At 33.8% G+C, this 20325-nt stretch overlaps 1 protein-coding gene across 1 annotated transcript; it reads left to right on the top strand.

Annotated features, from left to right (window-relative positions):
- Positions 1 to 5530: 5530 nt before the first annotated feature.
- On the top strand, positions 5531 to 18404 carry LOC127737648 (uncharacterized). Its single transcript, XM_052248508.1, has 5 exons — positions 5531 to 5539; positions 6167 to 6254; positions 12137 to 12269; positions 14320 to 14399; positions 17741 to 18404. Exons 2-5 carry the CDS (start codon positions 6216 to 6218, stop codon positions 17855 to 17857), a joined length of 369 nt encoding a protein of 122 aa, XP_052104468.1. The 5' UTR covers positions 5531 to 5539; positions 6167 to 6215; the 3' UTR covers positions 17858 to 18404.
- Positions 18405 to 20325: the final 1921 nt, after the last annotated feature.

The following is a 20325-nucleotide window of genomic DNA, read 5'->3' as shown; positions in this document are numbered from 1 at the left end:
ATGCAAAGAACCACATGAGGAGGGGGGTATTCTTCCCTCTCTTGAGGGTACTATGACTGAATACTAAACTTATTCCGTTTTATGTGAGCTATGAAATACAACTTAAATTTTGCATATTTGTCCCCAAAGAAACCCCTTTCAGTGCGTTGGGTAGTCTTGTAAATTAATGATTTGCTCTTATATATACTGATACTCATTCTTCCCCCTCTTTCTACAAAAAGGACGAAATATGGTATATTCGGAACGATGTAACTAGTTGTTCTGTTCCGCCAGAATTATTCAACTAGCTACATTGTTCCGGGACTTTTCAACTAGCAACTTTTTTCCGGAACTTTTCGACTGCACTCGGAATAAAACAACTAGTTGGAAAGTTCCATCGGAACGAAATAACTAGTTGAAAAGTTCCGCCGGAACAAAGTAACTGACGGAACACAGTGGCTGTTACATAAGTACCGAGCTACGCCAAAGGGATATTACCAAAAATGGACTAAACAGTATAGGTTATAATCTACAAAGACAAATAAAAGAACACTACATCATGTATATCACGTAATTAAGATGATAAACAACGTCAGTACATAGAATCTATACTTCAAGACCATCATGTATAATTTGTGAAGTTGATACGGAATATTTATCAACAAGGTCTTGGTATCTTCCGATGAAATATTTTTAGAAAATGGACGAGACGTTCTTTGTCATTACCCTGGTTCATCAACTTTCTGCTCAGACACTGGTGACGTTTTATAAAGTCTGAGTAGCAGCTGCAAGCTCTTGAATACCGAATGAGTTGGGGAATGTATATCCCATATGCAGGTGAAGTTGGTATATTGCTTCTAAGGTGGGGGAAGTTGATAACTTCAAAATTAAAATCGTCTCGTTTGTCATAGATTCTGGTGACCGCTTATGTCAAATTCGAGGTATAAGTCTAAAAATGAGGCGGAGGAAGCTGTGTCTGTTGTTTCTCTAATTTCTAGTTCTGGAGGATATATTAATGGAACCCAATCAGAAAAGTTTGACTGTAGCGAAGGACAATATTATATATTCACAAAACATGTTACTGTGTAAATCAAATTAAACCCTTTACAATTCATTGATAACTTTCTGTTATGATTTTTTTTCCATAACCTTGCAGTATTAAAATATATTAGAAACTACTTGATTCTGTCTAAAACTGTCTTTAGAACCGAGAACAGGGGACTCGTAATCTTTTCAATATCATGTAAAGCTACTTTTATATATATCACAGTGGTGAACCCCGGAGTAGGGATACGAAAACTAAGGGACAGCAGTAATAAATCACATTATAAAGAGATGCCTGTTGTCAGCCCCATCCTCACCAAAACAGTGTTATAGCAAAAAACACACAAACTTAATTCGCCTTGTATTATTTCCCATTGACAATACTTTTTGAATTGAATGGAATATATACTAAACAAAGAAATAAATAAGCTATAAGCTTTAGTATGATTCTTTTGGAATATTAATAAGAAAAAATATGTATATGAAAGCGTACACCTCGTGTAATAGTATTTAATTTATGTCTTTCGTAGAGTTCCGTGGGTACACATTGTTAATTCCAATGTCTAGATAGAAATACGTATTTTCCATTTATCTGATGGAAAAATAAGCTATCATGGTGCTTTATTGCTGTGCGACCAAGTATAGCATACGCTTGATCATACTCCTCTTCACAGTAATAACACATGAGCATTGATTTTGTTTTTCCAAAACAAATTTTCATCAAAACAAATAATAAAGGAAACATTTAGTATGTATTTTCTGTTAGATAAAAATACATATACCTGCTTTACACACACAATGTACGTGATACTTAAGTATGGGATATGATGATTTATTTATTAGTTGTAATTTGCTTTGAACTAGCTTTTAGTAACTGCGAGTACTCTTATATCGGAACTGTGTGTCTATTGTTTTTATGTCAGTTGTTTTGTTTGAGCTTTGTACCGATCTATTGAGTTCAGCCATTTGCAGCTAATTTTTACAGTTTGTTTTTATGTTGTGCTGTAAGCCTGTAACACCACTGTCCATTGTTAGGAGAGGGTTGCGCGCTTACAAACATGTTTAACATCGGAGACAAATCCTAATTTTTACGGAGATGTTGTTTACCGATCCCGGAAAATTAGATACGATCAATCCTTTAAATAAACTTATTATAAAAGGTTACTAATTCAACACTGTAATTAGATCTTTAAATATTGTTTTTATTGGTATAAATATTGATTTTGTTACCAGTAAATTAAAACCAAACTAATATTATTGTTATATACATATACATATGCGCATTAACGGTTCCACTATCTGTCGATACCTGTATTGTGGCATTGTACAAGGTCATGTTTTTCTCTGACTGTTAATGACGTCCTTATACTAAATCCACTGGATGTTGGATGTCTGTTGATTGACTCTTTAGTCTTAGATAAATGATTTTTTTATTAGTTGTTATTGGCTTTGTTCTAGCTGTTAGTAACTGCGAGTACTCTCAGATCTGGACTTATTGTCTTTTTTTGTTGTAGGGATGTATAATACCCTGCCACGTCCGGTCTGTGTTTTGGTTACATGTTTTTCTGCTTTGTATTGATTTGATGAGTTAAGCCCTTTTCAACTGCTTTTAAATTTTGTTCATATGTTGTACTGTTACACCACTGTCGCAGGTTAGAGGGGGGGTTGGGCGCCCGCTAACATGTTTAACCCGTCCACATTCTGTATGTGCCTGTCCCAAGTCAGGAGCCTGTAATTCAGTGGTTGTCGTTTGTTGTTTTTGTATTTCGTTCATTGTTTTACATAAATCAGACCGTTAATTTTTTTACCGTTTGAATTGTTTTACATTTTTCATTTCGAGGCCTTTTATAGTTGACTATGCGGTATGGGTTTTGCTTATTGTTGAAGGCCGTACGGTGACCAATAGTTGTTAACTTCTATATCTTTTGGTCTCTGGTGGAGAGTTGTCTCATTGACAATTATACCACATCTTCTTATTTTTATATTAACCTCGCTACATTCTTCATGGGCCTGTCCCACGTCAAGAGCCTGTAATTCAGTGGTTGTCGTTGGTTCATGCCTGTCATATTTGTTTTTCGTCCATTGTATTGTATACATTAGGCCGTTAGTTTTCTCGTTTTAATTGTTTCACATTTTTCATGTTAGGGTATTTTATAGCTAACTACAATTCAAGGTATGTGTTTTTCTCATTGTTGAAGACCGTACGGCAACCTATAATTACTTTTATCTTCGTCAGTTGTCTCATTGTAAATCAACACATCTTCAAATTCTATATATGGATGTGCTCACATAAATATTGTTAGAATCACGAATATTTACTGTATGAAACCATATCGGAACGCGAACAAGAAGATTGTTCACATCACGCAAATTTACTGAATGGAATCGATAAACGCATGTTCAACCCACCATTTTTTTTCTTAAAATGTCCTGTACCAAGTCAGGAAAATGGCCATTGTTATATTATAGTTCGTTTCTGTGTGTGTTACATTTTAATGTTGTGTTTTTGTTGTGTCGTTTTTCTCCTCTTATATTTGATGCGTTTCCCTCAGTTTTAGTTTGTAACCCGGATTTGTTTTTATCTCTATCGATTTATGAGTTTCGAACAGCGGTATACTACTGTTGCCTTTATTTAGAACGTTAGAACATGTGTACTTGGGAGTTGACTTGTTGGATAGTTCCACCATTTTTGCATGGGCGTGGACATGTTGGATTGATTCAAACAAACGTTAACCCGTGTGGGTTAAATAGAGTAGACGTGCATGATGTCAACAGTCTTTAGCTGCGCGCAGACATGTTTGATCTATTCAAATATACGTATGCTAGAGTCCATGTAATTTATTAGATGTGGCAAACAATTGTATACACAAATGAACAATGTTTTTTATGAAATGTACGTGTTACGTAATACAGTATTATCAAACTGGTTTAATGCATCGGTTTCGTGCTTTTAGAAATACTTTATTTCAGAGTTAATCAAACGTATATGCATTGACATAAAATATTATAAGCCAATGAAATTTTGTGTTTTCACTCGATAAAAACCTTGACCGCACTAAAAAAAAAAACCAGACTCCTCTCGAAGCAAACCAAGGACATATACAAACGAATTTATTCTAAAATGTCCTTCTCAATGCAATAACAAGAATTTTTGTCTGTATTTCTAAAGATATATAGATTTATAATATACATTTCCTTTGACATTTACATTGGTATTTGTATAGAAATAGCTTTATTATATATTTTTAAATAAAGCATTGTAGAGCTAAATCAAGATTTTATAACATTAGACAATGTAGGGTTGATGATATCTTTTTATCCCAAATACTAACTTACCTTGGATGATATATATGATCTTGTATATTAAGTTCAAGCATCTTCATCACGTCTTACAACAAAAGAAGTCTGTTTGTTTTCATTTTTGATCATATTCACTCGAAAAAAATGTGGTCACACTATACCAAACCCGATCAAATCACACAAAAAAAACACGATCCAAACCGGACACTATACTTTCTGTGAATGTTTGTTCCTCGTGACGGATAATCATGGATGATTACAAATTAATGATCTCTTTACAGTACATCTTGCAGTCTCTATAATTGAAAAAAGTATAACAAAAATACAGAAAAAAACTCCAAGGTAAATTCTAAATGGGAAAGTCTATAAAAACTAACAAAAATCAAATGTTATCAATCAACGGAACGAATGAAAAATAACTGTCGTATTTCGGACTTGGTACAGGCATTTTCCGAAGAAAATGGTAGGTTAAACCTTGTTTCACAGCTAGCTGAACCTCACACTTGAAACCGATGTCTGTACCAAAGTTGTATAAAATTGTGAAAACAGTAAAAAATGTATTGTCTCTGACATATTGTGAAAACAATAGTTCAATTGTCCCTGGCATGTAGGGAATACAGTAACGTTGTATTGTCTCTGACATGATTAAAAACAATAAAGTATCGTTGTCTCCGACATGTTAGGGAAACAGTAAAGTTGTATTGTCTCTGACATGTTAGAAAACTGTAAAGTTCCATTGTCTCTGACATGTTGGGAAAAAGTCTCTGACACTTTTGGAAACGGTTAAGTTGTATGGTCTCTGACATGTTGGGTACATAGAAAAGTTGTATCTGACATATTGGAAAACTGTAAACCTAAATATCATACGTTGCTGTCAATCTAAATCTTTCTTTCCAGAGATTTCCCACATGGCAGATCTCATTCAATGTTGGAGGACACTAAGTCGTGATCGCCTTGGAGTATCTGAGGAGAAAACATTAAATTGGTGGAAACATATCCAGTCTCAGTACAGCGAGAGTCACAGATATTATCATACACTGAATCATCTGATAGATATGTTTCATCTTTTCAACGGACATAAAACCAAAATGTCAGAACCAGATTTAGTGTCATTAGCTATTTTCTTTCACGAGTAAGAAACAACACACACTATTTAATGTGTTTTCTTTCACGAGTAAGAAACAACACACACTATTTAATGTGTTTTCTTTCACGAGTAAGAAACAACACACACTATTTAATATGTTTTCTTTCACTTTTAAGAAAAAACACACACTATTTAATGTCTTCAAGTAAAATAGATGAATACCAATCATCGTCATTTTCTCCTTATAAGAAAAACAAAACATTGTATCTACCAACTTATTTTATGTTTTTTTTTAATTTAATTTTTTTTTAAATATCAATGTATTTGTTTCCTTTTAGGCTTTGGACATTAGGCATTATTATTCATGCATTTACGGAATGACTGTAATATTTTTCTTTCTCTGAAGAAAAAAGATAAAAAAAGTGGTGCACACTGAATAACCCGCGTAACGGGTTATTTAAAAGTGTGCACCACATTTTTTTAAGGTTATTTCGAATAGACAGAAAAAATATCACAGTCATTCCTTATAATTTAATTCTAAATTCTATTTTTAAAGGAGTAAATTTTGAAAAAAAACGTTGGTGACGTCACGGTCACATGACAAAATTATGTCTATGAGCTGACAAAACACTTTCAGCCAATCAGAAGACGTGTTACATCCAAAATTATATCTTCTTAAACTTTAGATATGCATGTTATTTTATTTAATTTCACACCTAGCTGACCACTATACGTATTTTTATCTATGTTTTGCAGTATTATCTATGATCCTAAGAAGAATGACAACGAAGAGAGAAGTGCTGACATGTTTGTGCAATATGCCAGGGAATGCTGTGTCAATCTGGTAAATATCAGTTTGTGAACAAAAGGAATGCATGGTTAAACTGGTAATACTATATGGTTTTTTTTTTTCATTTTGGCACTTATAAAGGGCCAAATAAAGTATGACATCGAAGAGATTTGACGACCAAAAATTCAAAAAGATTTTGCAAAATACAGCTAAGGTAATTTATTCCTGGAGTATACAATCCTTAGTATTTAGAAAAATTCAAAGTGTTTTAACGGTTAATTTATAATTATGACCATATCAATGAGAATTCATGTCAACACAGAAGTGCTTACTACTGAGCTGGTGATACCCTCGGGGCAAAAAAAAACCTCCACCAGCAGTAGCATCGACCCAGTAGTAGTAAATAAACTCATGGATACATTATTAAAATTGTGTCCTCCAGACGCGAGTTTTTTTCTACAAAAGACTCATCAGTGACGCTCGAATAAAAAAGTTTTTAATATACCCCAGAACGCGTGATAATAGAAATTCAGTATACCACAGAACGCTCACGTAGTGTGGCAGTGGTTCAGTATATCACAGAATGATCACATAGTGTGACAGTTATTTAGTATACCACATAATGCTCGCTTAGCGTGACAGTAATTCAGTAGACCACAGAATACTCGCGTAGTGTGGCAGTAATTTATTATACCACATAATGCTTGTAATTTAGTATATACTAGAATCTCGCATAATGTGGTAGTAACTCAGTATAAAGCAGAATGCATGCATAGTGTGGTGGTATTTTAGTATACCATAGAATGCTCACCAGGTGTGGCAATAGTTCAGTATATTAAACAATGCTCGAGTAGTGTGATATAGTTATTCAGTACATAACATAGTGATCGCATAGTGCTACAGTAGTTCAGTTTGAAACAGAATGCTCGCAGTGTAGTTGGTCAGTTTTTCATTGTACCGCAGAATGCTCGCGTAGAGTGGTAGTAGTTCAGTATGCCAGAGAATGCTGGTATAGTGTGGCAGTAATTCAGTATACTTCTCACAGAATCTTCTAATAGTTTGGCAGTATATCAGTATACCCCAGGATGCTCCCAGCGTAGTGGGACAGTATTTCAGTATACCCCATAATGCTCGTGTAGTGTGGCAGCAGTTCAGTATAAAACAGAATGTTCAATAGTTTGCCATTAATTCAGTATACCTCCGAATGCTTGCATAGTTTGGTAGTAGTTCAGTATACTTCAGAATGCTCGCTTAGTATGGCAGTAATTCAGTATATTAAAGAATGCTCGCGCAGTGCGGCAGTATTTTAGTACAATCAATAATGTGTGAGTACTGTGACAGCAGTTAAAAGTATACTTCAGAATTCTTGCGTAGCTTGGCAGTAATTCAGTAATATCAGAATGCCGTTTCTATCTGAAAATTATCTCTTTATTATACCAAATAAGCTAACACTTATCATTTAAGTACAGTTATACTCTATTCATTTTTCTATAAAAAGAGGGAAAAGATATCAAGTAGGCACTCAAAACCAATAGAAAAACATACAACACCTGGACAAAACGACGAAAAGACAAGAACCAGTAACTAGAATCCCACCAAAACCTTGGGCTAATCTCAGGTGCGTCTCCAGGTTCAGCAGTTCTTGCACCACTGTTGATGCACGATTTGTCTCCGAGGATGATATCAGCCCAGTAGTCAGCCCTTTTGTGTTAGCATGAAATATCACTGATGTTCATTTTCTATAAGTTTACTATATGTCAAATGTTAAATTATTCGAAACAATAAGGGTTTTTTTTATACCCAGGCATACATTTTTAGTTATATTTAGCGAAACGTTTGGGAAATTACCGTATGTAATGCTCTTCAATTTAATATTTGATTTGGGAAGCGCGAGTCTTGAGTACCAAATTAATATTGAAAAGCAAAGAACATGAGGTATCCATCCATGACACAAAATCAGTTCATGCACAGGAAAAAACACACAAAAAGTAAAAGAACACCGCTTTTATTGCTGTTTTTCGTCTCAAAGTCACAGTGAGGCCTTCAACACGGAGCAAACAAAAATTAAGATGGTATCTTCAATGAATGTTCACAACCACTGGTACGATCCACTACAAGTTTTGTGTTGATTAACGCCATGGCTAAAAGAGAAAAAGACCAACAGACAAACAACAGTACACAAAACACAACATAGAAAACTTCAGAAAGGGCAACACGAACCCCACCAAAAACTGGGGGTGATCAAAGATGCTCCGAAAGGTTAAGCAGATCCTGCTCCACGTGTGGCACCCGTCGTGTTTCTTATGTAAGTACAAGCCCGGTGATAAGTCTAATTCGGTAGGTAACATTCGGGGGAAAGGGGACGGGATTATAGTTACGACAATTGGAACATATCCGTCTGTGAAGCAGATATTTCATAAAGGTCAACCAACTCGTGATGGCGTCCGTAAAATTTAAGAAGGGATGATTTCAACTTCACCACTTGGAACTCTTGGTTTTATAGCTCTCTTGTGAGCAATACAAGCCCTGGAATATCTTATCAACTTTGAGATATATACTCCGTATGCAGGCGCTGCTTGAATGTTGCTACATAGAAATGGAAAATTCACAATTGGAAAGCTGAAATCATTTTCTTTTGTCGTAAAGTTTTGTTTTCCCCCGACCCTCAGTGCCATTTTCTAGATGTGAGTAACGATATAAGGCAGACTTAACTGTATCTGTTGTATCCTTTATCTCAGGTTCGATGGAATATATGCGTTCAACATATTCACCAAATTTTGAATTATATGTGACAGAACATCATTTATATAGCGGAAAGTGAATATAAACGATTCTGCTAAATTCCTTTCTTTCTTCTTAAGAAGTTCCTGTATGAAATCAGCCTCATAAGAATAAAAGAACAAATCGGCAAAAAGAGGGGCACAGTTGGTTCCCATGGAAATACCGATTGTATGTTGAAAAACACGTCCTCCAAATGTAACAAAATATGTTGTCAATCAAGAAATCAAGCATCTTGATTTTATCAGTATCAGAATTTTTTGTTTAAATCAGTGTGATTTTTACAAAGTACGATTCATCCCTCCTAAAGACAAGATACTTGTATCTACGTTGGCCATTCTTTTTTTATGAAACATAGCAGGCCCAATTCTTTCAATTTGTTTTTAGTTTACAATGGGGAATACTTGTGTAAAGTGTTGAAAAGTCAAATATTTTAATACTATTGCAAGATGAAAGAATCAAAGGTTGTATGTACTCTAAAGGATCTTTGGAATTTTTTAGTACCCACATCTGATTCACGCTACCTCCAGAATAGGTAGTTTCACAATAACCGTGATTACCGGCTTTGATTGCTGATAAAATTGATGTTAATATTTTAGAAAGATGTTTCGTGAAGCACTTGGAAGATCCAGCAATATAACGTCGTTTGTAAGGACGCTTATGTAGTTTTGGTATCCAATACAGTGAAGGAAGATCACGTTCGTCATCTTCAGTTGAAATTCCAAAGGATCATAGAACAGACCTATGATTATTCATCATTTACTCCTTGGTAAGGGAGCTACCATTTGATTTTTATGGGGAGGGGCTAGGATGAAATTTAGAAAAAAGGCAGGACAGAAGTTTTGAGTAAAAAAAAAGGCAGGATGAGCAACTTAGCAAAACAATAAGGCAGGATGACAAATAATGTATAAAAAGTCAGGATAAACTAATAAAAAAAAAGGCAGGACCGAATAAAGTGAAAAATAAAAAGGCAGGACCGAGATTACAACAAAAAAAAATGCAGGACACAATTTTTCATCCTAGCCCCCCACCCCTAAAAATCAAATGGTAGCTCCCTAAGTGTCGTTGTGGTATACATTGAGTTTCCAATACCTAATTCATTTATCTAGCAGATTATGTAATGTGATTTACACACAAAAACTATGTTGTTTGGTACTTAATCTGCGGAGACAACAACATATTTATCATGGAGGAAGGACAGGTGTTTTGCAACATTTGGGTCTTTAAAGATTGATGTAGCATAGGTATTCATAGACCCATTAAGTTTTTCAATTCTGATTTGTATCAATGACCTCACAGTCTTATTCCATTCGGAAAGAGAATATTTAGCTGAACAGTAATAAGGTGGCCAGTCGGACTATATACGAATGGGGAACTAGCACAGGTGCAATCAATATTGAGATCCTGTTTGTAATTAATTTTGGTTGCAATTGGTTTGGTTTAGGTATATGACATGACTGATCTTTAGAATAGGGCGGTATTTTCGAGTGAACTGATTTATAAAGAAGGATATTGCCAAAGTTGATGGCATCAAGACCTTTGTTTGCAAAGTAATGTTTTAAAAAGGATCTTTTCATCTTTTCCAATGCGAACTGTTTTGAAAAGTCTGTGACTGGCAATATCCGAGATGATAGCTGTGAGTTTGTATAGGTTTGAACGGGGGTTTGTAACAGTGGTTTCCAAACATAAGTTGTACAGAGAATGCAGTTTTGAAAGTGGCAATGCATAAAGCTTCGTGCGAACGTGATCAATCCCTAATGGCTTTTGTATAAATAGCAGCAGGTCATTAATAAAGACATTATTGAGATTAGGTGATGTATAATGACGATGACCATGACTGCATCTACGTCGAGGAGTAGAGTTTAAAATTTCTTCACATTCACCGAGCTACAGGAAGGACTAGATAAAATACATATACCATCAATTTTGTCATTGCAACTAGAGGGTATCGCAATTCCCAATTGGAATCGATTAGTCTTACGTAGCAAAAGCTGCATTTGGAAACAAAGGTTTCGGAATTTTCTGTATTCAATGCTAGTCAACTTTCACTGTTTAGATATTAGGAAATATCTATTATCTAACTCGTAGACGTCACCAAATGCATATAACATCGGCCATGTCATGTAAATTGCTAACCCTATAAATGTGAAAGGTTGAAATAAAAACAAGGGTTTCAGGTCAACGTATAGAAAAGACTGTTGGTTGTACGTTAATCAAATCAAGTAATCATTACAATCACGTGCATAACGAACTTATTGGGAAATATAAACTCCGAAAGAAGGGTGCAAAGGAACATCACTGTCCACAAGGACTAATATATATGTTAGTGTTATAGTCCCCCAACTGTCCATGAAAAATAAATTAACAATAGGGAACAAATCGCCTCTTTTGTCCAAATATGTTTGGTATAGAGATCCCGTTTGAAACTGAACTGAAAGTTTCAAGCCAAGAAAAGGACAATTATTGCTGTTCAGATCAGATTTATTGCAGTCAGTGTCATCGGAGTGAATTTCCGCTGTATAATTAAAGAATTCTTGGTTATCTAAAGCAAACTTATAATCAAGTTAAGGTAAGTGTTAAGGTCTTTTGACATATGTTTTCTGTGTTTGTCTTTAAACTGTGATGTAAATGTTATCTACCACTTCCTTCCATTCCACCAACTCAAGGTACAACATGTTGGAGAGTTAAGTCTTCAATGCTCTCAACTTCACAATTGATTTGATCTTCCAATCATTTTGGTTCGAGCGTCACTATTGAGTCTTGTGTGGAAGAAAAGCATATATATCTTAATAAACTAAAATATACTGCAGTTATGAGGATTTCTTAAATAACATATTTTATTTGTTCAGTATATCAAAAATGTAACAAATAAATATAAAGAACCAAAGACTAAATCATGATGGCTAACAGTTAATGATGTAAAAAATGAAGAATATCATCTGTTTAACCTTTGAAAAATATCATCTGTTTAACCTTTGAGCAATATCATCTGTTTAACCTTGGAATAATATCACCTGTTTAACCTTGGAACAATATCATCTGTTTAACTTTGGAATAATATCATCTGTTTAACCTTATGCATTCTGAATTAAGTTAGCAACCACAAGTGGAAAAAATCACTTAGTTTGAAAATATTTACAAATCGACTTAACTTGTAGAAAGAAGAGGAAATAAACAAGGTTAAGGACTGGATTCTTTTGACAAAAACACATCAGGTCATAGATGTAGGATCAGAAGACTATCATTATTTTCTAGATATTGATATGGCCGTACTGGGAAGACAAGAAAAAGGTAGGCATTTATCTATTTCTAACTGAAGAATAAAAAATAACAAGTCTGTTTATTGACTAGTTTGTTATGCGTTATTGTCATAATTGTATTTATTGACCTATTTGTTATGCGTTATTGTCATAATGGTATTTATTGACTAATTTGTTATGCGTTATTGTCATAATGGTATTTATTGACTAATTTGTTATGCGTTATTGTCATATTGGTATTTATTGATAACAATTTACTAGGCTTACTTAAATAGTAAAAATACATAATTTTAAATTTGATATTGTTTTTTCTTGGGCACACATACTCCGTAAATAATGTGTATTAAATAATAAGTATAATATGATGTTGGTGACCAACACGCGTTTCTTAAATAACCTCCATCAGTTACGCTCGAGAGCAAAAGTTTGGCCAAATTTAAGTTCAAGAGAACAAAATTATAATGATTATTTTGTGTAAATGTACTGTTTATATAATGTTGAATCGAAGCACTAAGGTTTTATCTACTGGGCATAGTTTGCCTTAACCGTATTTGACCCAACATTTTTGGGATTTCGGTTTTTAATGCTTTTCAACTTTATATTTCATTTGGTCCTCCAATTTGTTTGATTAGAGCGCACAACATGCCTTCAACTTTATATTTCATTTGACCTTCCAATTTGTTTGATTACAGCGCACAACATGCCTTCAACTTTATATTTCATTTGGCCTTCCAATTTGTTTGATTACAGCGCACAACATGCCTTCAACTTTATATTTCATTTGGCCTTCCAATTTGTTTGATTAGAGCGCACAACATTTTGGGGATTTCGGCTTTTGATGTTCTTTAACTTTAAATTTTATTTGGCCTTCCAATTTGTTTGATTAGAGCGCACAACATTTTGGGGATTTCGGTTTTTAATGCTCTTCAACTTTAAATTTTATTTGGCCTTCCAATTTGTTTGATTGGAGCGTCACTGATGAGTCTGATGTCGACGAAACGCGCGATTGGCGTACACAATTATTAGCCTGGTATCTTTGATGATTTTTAGCTCACCTGGCCTAAAAGGCCAAGTGAGCTTTTCTCATCACTTGGCGTCCGTCGTCCGTCGTCCGTCGTCGTTAACTTTTACAAAAATCTTCTCCTCTGAAACTACTGGGCCAAATTATATCAACAATCATCATTGGGTTATCTAGTTTAAAAATATGTCCGACGACCTCGCCTGCCAACCAACATGGCCGACATGGCTAAAAATAGAACATAGGGGTAAAATGCAGTTTTTGGCTTATATCTCTGAAACTAAAGCATTTAGAGCAAATCTGACAATGGGTAAAATGTTCATCAGGTTAAGACATATTTGCCCTGAAATTTTCAGACGAATCAGACAACCCGTTGTTTGGTTACTGCCCCTGAATTGGTAATTTTAAGGAAATTTTGCAGTTTTTGGTTATTATCTTGAATATTATTATAGATAGAGATAAACTGTAAACAGCAATAATGTTCAGCAAATTACGATCTACAAAAAAGTCAATATGACCAAATTGTCAATTGACCCCTTAAGGAGTTATTGCCCTTTGTAATCAATTTTTAACAATTTTTCTTAAATGTTTGTAATCTTTTACAAAAATCTTCTCCACTTAATCTACTAGGCCAAATATAATTAAACTTAGTCACAATATTTAATAGGGTATCTTGATTGAAAAAATATATCCGATGACCCTGCCATTAAACTAACATGGCCGCCATTGCTAAACATAGAACATAGGGGTTTACTATAGAAGTTTATTGGAAAATTATAAAAAAAACAATTTCAAATGGTCACATCTTGAAAACTTATTTAAATAATTATAAGGGTCTCTTCAGTAACTATTGTAAGACTACAGTGGGATGACCTGCTTTAAATTTAACTACTGGGCCAAATTAAACTAAACATGGCCTCAATCATTATTAAGATATCTAATACTATTTATTATGATTTTAACCTTTAGTTATTTAACATGATTTCCAAAACCACAGTAGAAAAAGGTGAGCAACACAGGCTCTTGAGAGCCTCTACTTTTTTTAAAACCTGACATATTACAGGTTACAAAGAATATGCAGATCAGATAAGAGAGGAATATAAACATATACCTGACAAGGAATATAAAACAAGAAGATCTAAGGTAATGATAAGAGAGGAATATACACATTTACCTGAAAAGAAATATAAAACAAGAATATCTAAGGTAATGAGAGAGGAATATAAACATATACCTGACAAGGAATATAAAACAAGAAGATCTAAGGTAATGAGAGAGGAATATAAACATATACCTGACAAGGAATATAAAACAAGAAGATCTAAGGTAATGAGAGAGGAATATAAACATATACCTGACAAGGAATATAAAACAAGAAGATCTAAGGTAATGAGAGAGGAATATAAACATATACCTAACAAGGAATATAAAACAAGAAGATCTAAGGTAATGAGAGAGGAATATAAACATATACCTGACATAGAATATAAAACAAGAAGATCTAAGGTAATGAGAGAGGAATATAAACTTTTATATGGCACAGAATAAATGACTAGAAGATTTAAAGTGATAGATTAAAGAGATAAAACATATTATCTGGCGATCTGTTGATCGAGATTAAGAAATGGAGAGGGTTGAGATCTTATAAAACTAGTTAAACTCTCCCCATTATCTTGTGCTTGTTTGACATGGGGAACCCCGTTAGCAGTAGATGTATGTCATATCTTGATGTTTGTGGAATTTGGTGTTGGTGGCAGATCATAGTTATGGTCGTTTCCAATTAGGTTGAAATACTGATCCTTTGTCCACTTATTGATTTGCCTTTTAACAAAATCGTGGAATCATGCTCTTTATTCAAATCTGATTGGATATTTTATGTTGCATCTATTGTTTTAGTTGAAATATTTGAACATTAACGTTTGTCTTTCACCAGTCAGAACAGAGAGGCGAAAGATACCAAAGGGACATTCAAACTCATAAGTCGAAAATAAACTGACAACCCTATGCCTAAAAAACAAAAAAAAAAAAAGACCAACAGACAAACAGTACACAAAACACAACATTGAAAACTACAGACTGCGCAACACGAACCCCACCAAAAACTGTGGGTGATCTAAGGTGCTCCGAAAAGGTAAGCAGATCCTGCTCCACATGTGGCACCCGTCGTGTTGCTCATGTGAGTACAAACCCGATGATAAGTCTTGTTCTGTAGGTCACATTCGGCGAAAAGGGTGCGGAAGTGTAGTCACGACCATTGGAACATATCCGTTGTCATCTGTGATATAACAGATATTCCATAACGGTCCATCAACTCGTGATAGCGTCCATAAAATTTACGAAGAGATGATTTCGACTTCACCACTTGGTACTCTTTGTGTAATACCTTTCTTTTGATCAGCAACCCTCTACAGAGGCGGATTTAGGGGGGGCCAGGGGTCCCGGGCCCCCCCTTTTGTGGGAAAAATTTGGTTGATTATATAGGGAATCACTGAAGCATGACTGGAGTGGGCCCCCTCTTAAGCAGTCAGTGGGCCCCACTTATGAAAATTTCTGGATCCGCCACTGCTCTATAAGGAAATCATGATAGAAAACACAAGGCCTGGAATATCGTATCAACTTGGAGATATATACTCCGCATGCAGGCGTTGCTGGAATGTTGCTACATGGAAATGGAAAGTTTACAATTTGGAAGCTGAAATCATCTCTTTTCAACCGACCCTCATTGTTATAAACTGTCTTAGTCGTATTTGGCACACCTTTTTGTTTTTAATGCTCTTCAACATATTCAACTTCGGAAAATGCCTGTACCATGTCAAGAATATGGCTGCTGTTTTCACTTGTTCTCCTGATCTGTTGAATGACAGCGTTTAATTTTGTCAGTTTGAATCCCCTTTTTGAATTTGTCATGGGATTCTGTATTTTTGTTATACTTTTTTCGTATTTGATTATGATTTGTCCTTCCTACTTTTTGATTCGAGCATAATTGATGAATCTTATTGGGGCGAAACGCGCATCTTCCGTACCAAATTATAAGCCTGGCATCTTTTGGGTGATGCCAGTACTGGTTAAAGTTTCGTTTCCGAGGGTATTACCAATCCAGTAGTCAGCACTTTTGTGTTGACATGAAATATCACTGATATGGTCAAATTGTTCATTTTCGGTAATTTCACTGTTAATAAAATGCTGAATTATTTGAAACATAAAAGGTTTTTCTACCACCAGGTATAGATTGCTTTATCCCCATTTAACATTACTTTTCGGAATTTTCGGTTTGTAATGCTTTTCAACTTCGTTTTATATTTGATTTGACATTCCAGCTGTTTGGATTCGAGCGCAACTGATGTCTTATGTAGATGAAACGCGAGTCTGGCATGTCAAATATTAATTAATCCTGTTATCTTTGATGAAGATTTTTTCTATACTTGGGACAATTTAGAACTTCGCATTTTGCATTCTTGATCACTGTATGTTTCTACCTGGATGTCTCTTGGTTATTCTTGTCGTTGGGGTGCTGGTTAATTGTCGCTTATCCCAAATCTCCTCTGCACTTTGACATGCGTGTTACAATCATGTATCACGACCTTGTACTTCTATCAGTATAGCGTCATAGTAAATAGGTTCTAATACGCTTTGTTTCTAACAAAACTGCTTGTTTTCAATAATCTATGATAAAAAAGGAATCCAAAATCATTGAAAGGTAAATCAATCGGACACAAGAGGTCAGTATTGCCTCCAACAAGATAATTTTATTCTTATCGTTAGACGAGAAATCTTTTCAATTGGATGTGCATGTCTTGTATTGTGACGTATGTTATGTATGCTGGAACCAAATACAGACATGACAGAGGCATCTCATAATCCCGATTTTAATATGTAGGTTCAAATTTTGCATGAATAGTTCAGCAAAATATTGATCTTAAACATTTATATATATATTAAAATATGTCTACAGTATTAGACACAAATTATAAAAATTAAGTAACCAAGTCATAATGGTATAATAAGATATAAATATTACATAAATATTACAATTAAACATTTATAGTTTACACATGCATCCTTTTGCAAATGTATTAATTTGTCCATATATGTACATATACTACCAATTATTTCAGTTTTTCTAAATATGTCTATTTTACGTATATATTGATATTGATATTGATGTCCACAACACATGTATAGTTTATCAACAGATTGGTGTGTCACCTGTACATGTATGCTGTCATATAGAATACATAAAAAGATGACATCAGGTAACAACAAATATTCAACAGACTACCGAAGAATTTTTTTTTTTCTGTCTGTACTTTTACTTTTGGCATGCTAGGGGAAACGTAACATCAAGTAACACAGTTTTTAAATTAACACAACTTTTGGCAAAATATGATCCTTCTTGCCTGTACTTTTTTTTATTGTTGTGATCAAACAGATTATCAATAATTTTGAAGAAATAAATATCAATCTATCGTTATATTTTTTTTTAGGTTTTATCCAATTTCTGCAAAAGAGACAGATTATATTCAACAAAGGAATTCTTTGATAATTATGACAATCAAGCCAAAGAGAACATGGCTAAAGAAATAGCAATCTTAACAGAATAAAACAACTTTTTGATGTGCTTATAAAGTTGCCTACCTGAACATTTCCTTATCTCAGTGGAATAAAATGTATCATATATATATATATATAAATAATAAAGGTTGTCTAATGATCAATGCCATAGTATGACATCATGATGAAGAACAACAATTATGTTACTGTTTATATCTCAGACCATACATTTCTAATGCCTTTCTAATATATACATTTACATCTCAATGGCATTCATACTACTCCTACTAATTTATATATTTACCAAACGTTCTCTCTGCTGTAATGTTATCACATCAGTTACAAGATCTTTACAGTATAAAATGTTTTAATTTGATAATTAGAATCTATGAGTACAGTTTTATGATTTAACTATGCAATGTAATATGATGTATAAGTCAGTAACCTTATCAACAGACTGTACAACTGATTAGTATCATTAAAAAAAAACTTGACTGATATGTTCATGCACTGCTGTACATGTATACCTGAAAGGAGTGTCAAGAAGTCAGTATGTATATCATTTTATTTTCTCCAAATCAAATATTTTTCATTTGACTTTTTTGTTTTACGTGTGTGGGGGTAACGATTGCATTTTTAAAAATGACTGCCAGGACAGGGCCAAGGATTCTATATGAAAATGATATGCACAATGGTAAAACAAATGCATATATCATTGACTTTTTTTTAGTGTTTCACCTGAAACTGACCTAATCACACACTTCAACAAATTGTTGACACTGCCGACACCAGACGAAGCACGCCTAAGTCTTGCTTTCATGACTTCATCAAGGAGAGACCAAAAAAAACCTTGTATTTTCCCCCAAAATGTTGGACACATCACTTCTATCTGAAAACTCGATACAAGTGTGTATATATTTCCAGCCTTCATACATTTTTTTTTTTAAATCCAGTCATTTTGACTCAAAATATCACATCTACAACATTCTAAAAATCTTTCTTCAAACAAAAAACTTTTATTTTATCAACAAAATATATAAAAAATAACTTCCTCTAAAAAAAACCAAAGCCTTAATATTCATAATTGATCTTATAGATAGGAATGAAATGATAAGTAATACGTCCATTTCTAGGATTAAAAACAAAATTCAAGTACTTACAAAGCGTTTTATGGTCGTACCGGCCGACAAATCAGCCAACAATGTGGTGGTGGTATGACGTTAATACTACACGGAAGTCCTTAAGAATGAAATTATACATTCAACTACATTCAAGGCCGTACGCTCCACAGAGAGTCATATAGTAAATAATCGTGTCACTACCACATCTCAGCTTAAGGCCTCCTCTGAACATTTGAAGGTTCCCCCTATGTATTGGTAACCTAAATTACACAAAAAAAAACCATAAATTATTGTTTCATCTCGGCCTCTAGTAAGTGTTCTACTACTAATCTTTTGGTGCTTTTAACGAGTTCCTTAACTACTATCAAAGAACGTATCATTAGTTTTATAATTTAACATATGAAAATAGTAGAATTAACCATTTTTGGAGTGTAACAAAATCTTTGGATGTTTTAGATAAGTAACTTGCTTTTGATGGTCCTTTTTATTCAGTTGACAGTTTTGACTTTTCCACTCTTTATACTACACTTCATCACAACCTTATCATACAAAAGTTTTCCTATTTAATAAATGGTCGTAGCTAATGCCCCTTTAAACAAAGTTTCCTAAAAGAGAGGCCACAGATACCAAAGGGATATTTAAACTCATAAGTCGAAAACAAACGGACAATGAAATGGCAAAAAAACGAATAACGATCAAGACTTATAACAGTATACAAAACACAACATATAAAACTGAAGACTGAATATTACTATTGGTTAAGACAAGAATAGAATCAACCCATAGAAATTCTACTGAAATCAAAAACTGTTTCCAATGTTACCAGTGATATAGAAAGTTTACTGAAATGAACATCCTGTTTTTTTTTCCGAATCACATATCTATTATTCAGATAACATCTAGTGCCCACAATATCAGGGTTGTACAACAAATGGCTCTTAGAATTCTGAATATGTTATCCTGTCCTTCTCAACTTTATAAATCATTCTTACCACATTGTTAAGTAATAACATAACACAATGTAATAAAGGATAATCATAACAAGAAACAGTTAACATGCTGCCAGCATTCTATGATCATTCTCTAATAATATTTTAATTAGTATCGTCTTGTTCATTTATGAGTGTTTTTATTTTTAATTTGTATTATTGTTTTCATTGTCTGATTTCAATCCTTTAACAGATTTAGATTACTATTTTTGTTGTTTTAAAATGCAGGTTGTTGTGTTACTAACTTTTCATTCATGTGTCTATTTTCTGAAAATCTTTTTTTTTATAAAATGTTAAAATGATTAGAAATACTAAGGTTTTTTCTACATTGAGGCATAGATGGACCACTTTTTGGAATTATTTCAACATTGTCCCACTCTATTCATGTTTTATACTGAATTCAGATAT

This window comes from Mytilus californianus, unplaced genomic scaffold (genome assembly GCF_021869535.1).
Source record: "Mytilus californianus isolate M0D057914Y unplaced genomic scaffold, xbMytCali1.0.p SCAF_1, whole genome shotgun sequence".
NCBI lineage: Eukaryota > Metazoa > Mollusca > Bivalvia > Mytilida > Mytilidae > Mytilus > Mytilus californianus.
This window is presented reverse-complemented; position numbering and strand designations above follow the sequence as displayed.